The sequence below is a fragment of the Zea mays genome, chromosome 9 (genome assembly GCF_902167145.1).
Source record: "Zea mays cultivar B73 chromosome 9, Zm-B73-REFERENCE-NAM-5.0, whole genome shotgun sequence".
NCBI lineage: Eukaryota > Viridiplantae > Streptophyta > Magnoliopsida > Poales > Poaceae > Zea > Zea mays.
In genome coordinates, this window is record NC_050104.1 from 129,277,255 (window position 1) to 129,284,351 (window position 7,097).

The window sequence follows — 7,097 nt, forward strand, 5'->3', positions numbered from 1 at the left end:
TTATTTGTTGTATTTCGTAAAGATATTTGTTACAATACCATAACCTAGCTAGAAAAATCTAAAAACTTGCATGGACCATTCATTTTGGTGTACAATGTTCACAAAATAGTTTCAACTCATTCGGACAAAGTGGTGACACACATCCTAAGAAAGGCATACATCTCTCATATAAGGCTAATTACTAAGTGAGAGATGCTATTGCAAGTGAGAGATGTATAGTACCACTATTGCAAAAATATTTCAAAATATTATAACATGATCATAAACCAAACTAATGTGTCCATGAATAGATAATTGCAAAAAAACATAGAGATAAATAAAAAACAAAGAATTAATATAAAATGGTATGCAAAACACAAAAAAAGTCTCCTTGCAGGCGCTTGAACCTTGGAGCTCAATCTTATAGTTAGCAAGTCAAACCATTGGGCTATGCACGTGTTTTCGATATATACCCAGCGCTAGTATACTTAAACGCATTAGACTCTGCATTGCCAAACACATTGGGCGCCAAAAACATTTTCGCCGTCGTCACTAAAACAGACTCCGCTCTCATCCTCTATCTCCCGCACTCCTCTTATTTCTCCCCCACTCTTCTTTCTCCCCACTTCTCCAAACCTAATCGCCGCCGCCGGGACACGACGGCTGTCGACGACCTGCCCCCTCGACCAGGTACCTCACCGCCGCCGCTGGGACACATCCGCCGTCGACGACCTGCCCCCTCGACCAGGTACCTCACCGCCGCCCCCTTACCTCTCATCGCGTCGATGAGCTGCGTCGTCGCCGACTTCACTCGCCGCATCCCGCTCTATCTCATTGCCATCCGCATTTCTCTCGCCCCTTCCACCTAACACGCCCCATCCACATTGCTCTCGCTAACCCCTAAACCCTAACATCGCTGGATTTGGGTCATCGCAGACGACCTTGATGGTGAACAAAAGGAGGCACAGAAGTCAGAAAGGTCCAACCCCTAAACCCTAACCATCGCTAGATTTAGTTTAATTATTCATTCGTTGTTATCAGAGATATTGTAAATTGATTTATGTAATCATTGTGCACTGATACAGTTGTGTTTGGTTCCTTACATTGTGTTATATGCAGTCACATCCATGTTTTAGTAGAGAACTTATGTTTCTAGTACTGGTAGACAAGGTTCAAGAAAGCGCGATTAGGCGTGCGATTAGGCGCGGTTAAGCGCTGAGCAGAGGGTCAACGCATCGCTTACCTACTAAGCGGGCAATTAAGCGCTGGCCCTGCTTAATCGTGCCCATTCGGCATGTTTAAGGGAGTAGAGGAGGGAGAGGAAGAGGAGGAACACCTCCGGGGTCAATCCAGCAGGCAGCAAATCGACGGATCAACGAGAGAGAGAGAGAGAGAGAGAGCGGACGGACCTACGATGGCTGCAGGCAGCAGATTGGTGAGAGAGAGGCGGAGCGGCTTCACGGTAGAGGTGAAGATCGCACGAGGGAGGAGAGGCTTCGGGAGAGGGAGCCAGAGAGCGTACGGCACAGAGGAGGATAGGCTTCGGGAGAGGGAGGCGGAGAGCACAGGGCGGCGGCGCGGGGCGTGGAAGGAGGCAGCAGAGTACTAGGTCATCACGGGAGAGGGGTTTTGCGTTGAGCCTCCTGGCAGGTGGGCCTAGTGGGCTGCAGACTCATGAAGAGAGGAGGTGGGGGTTAAGGGCTGCTGCAGGGTGGCCCAATATCATGTATTTTTTTTCTTTTTAACAAAAATGATTAAGCACGATTAATCACGCTTAAGCATTTTCACCACCATACCGCTCGCTCAGCGCTTAGTGCTTTCTTGAACCTTGCTGGTAGAAAGAGATGAGAATATCTTCACTTTTTTTTGTTCATCAGCTTGTGTAAATCTACATCGCCTAATCAATGTACTAGCTAGTACTTTGAACATTGTTTAAGCCTGCATAAAGATTTCCACAACCAAACAGGGGAAACACTACAGTTATAGTGCAACCACAATTATGAACTTGCACAATCATAACCAAGCTTCATAATGACTGAATCTACACATCTTATCTATTTGCTTTTAGTCAAATCCTTCCCTGCAAATAGTAGTACCTCTTAGCTTTTAGTAAAATCCTTTACATTATCTAATACACACAGTATGCTTGTTCTTATCTATCTTGCAAGTAGTTCAACATGAGCGAATTGCTTATGAGAGAAGAAGGGATAAACAAGTGGAGGAGAATATAAAGAAGATGCAAGATTTGGGTCTGAACAAATATACTTCTGTTCTAAATAATTCTATCTCACCATCTGCATCAACAAAGGGGAAACATGCAGCAAACAAGATAAATAATAGTTCAGATTCGGATTCATATGTCTCTTTCTATCTCCTTGACGATGATGATCAAGGAGATACTGATGATGACAGTGAATATTATGAGCAGCCAAAACCCCTGGCAATGAAGGTGCTCCTTCTATCTTCAAAGTAGTGGATGCCAAATAGTTGCGTTGCATTTCAATGTTTTTAATCTGGTGTTTAATATATGCTCATGCTTTTAGATTCATCTTCTTTATTTCATACCTCTTAATTAATATATGGTCTTGCTTTTAAATGCACATGACTATTTTTTTGTGGACGGTATCCTAGAAGAGGTAGAAACACAACCCTTGCTTCAAAGAAGAAGACAGACCCCAACATGGCTCCAGGCATTAGGTTCAGCAAGAGAGTGAGGGCAGGTGCACAACCAGAGGAGCAATCTTCAAAAAGGCTTCACTCTACAGAGACAGATGGCCACAATGTACAGGAACCAACAGATGGAAATGATCACATACCAAACAGCCCTACTACACCTGGACTTGCTGATCATTTCAGCAGAGCTGCAGAGGAAGCCATGACATCTGCTGCTCATGATAGTACAGGTGATGTTGAAGGCAACAGCCGTACTACACCTGGACTTGCTGATCATTTCAGCAGAGCTGAAGAGGAAGACATGGCATCTGCTGCTCATGACAGTACAGGTGATGCTCAAGCCAATGTAGCTAGAGATGAAGAAACTGAAGGCAAGTTCTATTGTTTCAGTCAAATAAGGCATCTCTTTTGCTGATTTGCATGAAACAAAACTATTTCATTATTCAATAAAAGCGAATTATATTTTGTAGCTCCTACACAGCGAGCACCAAGGAGACCCAGGGCAGCAACCAAGGGAAAACAACTGGACAGGATGACTAAAGTTATGCAAAGGAGACTGCCCATAGCTGTTGAGGAAGGCAAAAAAAGGCCACATGAACCTGTTCAAGCTGCCAAGTTTGCATCAGAGGCTGGCATCATTATTCGGGAAACCATGCCTATCCTAACTCGTTGGAAAGATTACAAGGACGACCAGAAATACTACAACAGCTTTGTGTCACAGCTAAATGAAAGTGCATTACTGATTCTATGGTTCACTTGTATACTGCTTAACCTGAATTGACTAACTATGGAATTGTCATATGCATAGGGGCGCTTGTCCGTTAACACTGAGGACAAGGCAACAAAGGAAGCTTGCACCGATATGCTACGCTCTGCGGTAAAAAACCAGCGTTATCGGCTCAAGCAGAAATACTTCAATGGTGTACCTGCAAATGAGATTAGCACAACTTCTCCTGTATCTTACATGACTGATGAACAGTGGAGGGCATTAGTTGCAAAGTGGTCTGATCCAAAGAACATGGTATGAGTATCTTGTCATATATTGTTCTTTCACTATACGTTTGCAAAGGATCTTCGCATATTGAACCTATGATCTAATCTGACATGGTCATTCTCTTGTAGGAAATAAGTGAAAAGAACAAGCAGAACCGCAGTCAAGTCAAGTTTCATCAGGCTACGGGTTCTCGCTGCTATGTGGCACACTTACATGCATATGTAAGTAACTATTACCTTGTACTACTACCTGCACTTTTGCACTCAACTTATACTGCATTTGATCTGAGCAAACTTCGCTGTGATTGTTTATCCACGAAACAGAAGCAGAAGAGAAACCGAGAAGAACCCAGCTTAGATCAGACTGAAGAACTATATGCGGTGGACGCCTTCAAGACCTGTCATACCAGCTCCAAACGTGGCCTGAGTGAACCGGCAAGAGAAGCACTTGTAAGTTCATTTGTTTGCTTTATTTAGTGTAATTTTTATGAGATCATATGAGGGAGGCTGGCTGTGGGTCGATGGAACGAAGGGGAGTGAGATCGATGAGTGAGATCGCTTGTCCCATCCCAGGGGAGTTCAGATCATAGTCTATTTTGTCTGCCATTTGTCTGCCATCAAATTTCTGAAATGAAAGTAAATATCATAGTCTATTTTTTGTAGGACCCGTGCACTAGAAATGTATAGGTTTTAGAGTCTTTGTTAAGCAAATCTGCTATAATTTGTAACTGTTTTCACATTATTTTTCATAGTCTATTTATAGAGTCTTTCAAATGTATAGCTTTTAATTTGCCATCAAATGTATAGCTTTTAAGCAAATCTGCTATAATTTGTAACTGCTATAATCTGCTATAATTTGCCATCAAATGTATAGCTTTTAGAGTCTGTCAGTCTATTTTTCATAGTCTTTGTTAATGCCTTGTAGGCTATAATTTGTAACTGCTATAATCTGCTATAATGTGCACTAGAAATGAAAGTCACTGTTTTCACATTATTGTCAGCATCTTGCTGTTGCTCATTAGCATTAACATGTTACTGTTTCTGTCCATGATATTTCAGTCTCATATGGAGGCTTTGAGGACTGAACCTGTTGCTGAAGGTGAGATGCCAGCATCCAGTGTGCACCTTGTGTCGAAGGTGCTGTCCCAGAGCAGCTCACACCAATTCCTGAAAAGCGTCGGCATCAAAACATCGGCAACCTCCAAGGCATCATCATCAAATCATAGTGAGCTTCGGGAACAACTTGCAGCTGAAGCGGCGGCTGCTGTTCAAGGTGAACTCGACCAGCTCAGGAAGAAATGTGAAGAAGCTGAGGAACAGCATGCGAGGACACAAAGGGAGTTGGAGGAGTACAAGAAGATAACAGAGAAGAACAGCAAGGAGATGGAGGAGACCAATGTGCTCATCAAGAAGCTCTTGTCCTTGCATGGTAACTCTTCTTCGACATGAGGGCTGCTAGTCAGAGCTGCTGTTTTTGGCCTGTTCTTTGACATGAGGGTACCCAAAAACTCTAGTTACTCGTGGGTGTCAACTTTTGATTATATGCTGTTATGTTTGTGCAAACTCAACTGAAATGTGAAGTCAAGTGGTGATGCTGTGAACTGAGTTTAGTGTTGTCCACTTAGTTTGTATGCGCACTGGAATACTAGTTGTATTCATCTATGGAATATGGAATTGTGTGCTCATTCCTCTGTTCTAGTATATTTTGCAATTTCCAATTAAATTATTCTCTGCACATCTGTGATCAAACTGGTGGCATATAATAAAACATATGCCACGTCAGCTGCCACTGTACTAGCCACGTCAGCGCTGACGTCAGCTGCCACGTCACTAGCCACGTCAGCGCTGACATCATACGCATCAGCACCTTCCAAACGGCTGTTAATGACCAAACCACGGCTCTATCTGTGACGATACCGTACCGTCACAGAAACCAAACGGCGTTAACAACGCCGTCAGTTTGCTCGGGCAGACGACGCATTATGACGGAAAAGTGCCTTCCTCTATGACCACAACTGATCGTCATAGAATGAATTCACTTCCATGACAACGTGGCTTTCGTCACAGAATGTATACACATCGATGACGAAACTGGGTAGTCCGTCACAAAACAACAAATGTGACACGACCCCTATGACCAAATCGAACTCGTCACAAATTCGTCACAAACCTTTATCTGTGACGATATATACACATGCAGTGACGCAATACGAACGTCATCGATGATAAGATCTCTACTAGTGTGTTGATCCTCGACTGCTTGACCTTCAGCGTGCCACTGTAGCCTGGGTACGTAGGTTCAGACATGTACCCATGGAGTCCTGGTTGCCAGCTCAGAGGGACCCTGCAAAGCAGCTCTCTTCAGTACCAAGACTCATGAGTCCTTCTTTCGGGCATAGTTGTCAGCGCAGATCGCCTTGCGAGCGCATCGGCTATTGGATCTACCTGCTTTTCTGCTCGTAGCCGGTGCCGATTCAGAGATACATCTATCTTATCTGCCAGGACTACTTTCACTTCTGACAGCGAGTGGCAGATACATTGAAGAGTGGGTCAGAGTATTTTATGCTACAATATGGATTGACCCGGATCATCAGTGGATGAGGTTCCGCTTCGAGAGAGAGGATCTCACTCTGCATGCCAGCCAGATACGCCAGCTCTTTGGATTTCCAGAGTCGTCGACTCGGCTCCATAGTCTATGTTATAGTACCTCAGATCCTCCTCGTCGCCCTCACGGCGGAGTTGCACGAGCCACTGCTCATGTCACGGCCCTGTTCAGACCTCCTTTCACAGATGGGTCGCGACGCTCTCCCGTTGACTTCACCATTGCAGCGAAGTACCTATATGAGCTGATGAGACGGCCACTTCTTCCCAGGATGGGATATAGAGAGGCCACCACTCATATTCAGTTATGGCTACTTGGTGCCTTGATCTCACATTCTGAGTTTGACGTTGTTGACTTTCTTATCTGTGAGATCGAGGACACAGTCTTGGATGGTCTTCGTGCTCGCCGTCAGCTGTCGTATGCGCATTACCTATATCACATCTTCGCGCAGCTGATCAGGTCACCTCAGTTCCAGGGCACCCTCGAGACCTCTCGCCTCCAGTTTGGTTTGTATCGTCCAGCCCCTGATGACCCAGTCCCAGTGCCAGATCCAGTGCCATACATTCAGGCTGAGGATGAGGCGTTCAGGTAGTTCGAGACCCAGGGTACAACTGCCGATGATGATGATGATGACTTTGGGATCCCGCCACCACCTCCTGTGCCTCCTCGCTCACATGATCACGAGGCAGGGAGTTCCAGTGCTGCCCCTGCTGCCCCTCCTGCTATTGATCCTACTCTGGCTGTGATAATTCAGTTTCTTACATAGCAGCAGGCTCCTCTGGCAGCCGAGCAGGCTCGACAGGCAGCTATCTAGCAGTAGATGTCCAAATGGATGATATCTATGTTTCAG

General features: G+C 44.9%; 1 protein-coding gene across 1 annotated transcript; it reads left to right on the forward strand.

Moving 5' to 3' along the window:
- The first annotated feature begins 2,659 nt into the window (after nt 1-2,659).
- Nucleotides 2,660-6,839, forward strand: LOC109942616 (uncharacterized). Its single transcript, XM_020544730.1, has 6 exons — nt 2,660-3,023; nt 3,123-3,379; nt 3,461-3,673; nt 3,775-3,867; nt 3,970-4,095; nt 6,618-6,839. The coding sequence occupies exons 1-6, from the start codon at nt 2,660-2,662 to the stop codon at nt 6,837-6,839; spliced, it is 1,275 nt and encodes a 424-aa protein (XP_020400319.1).
- Nucleotides 6,840-7,097: the final 258 nt, after the last annotated feature.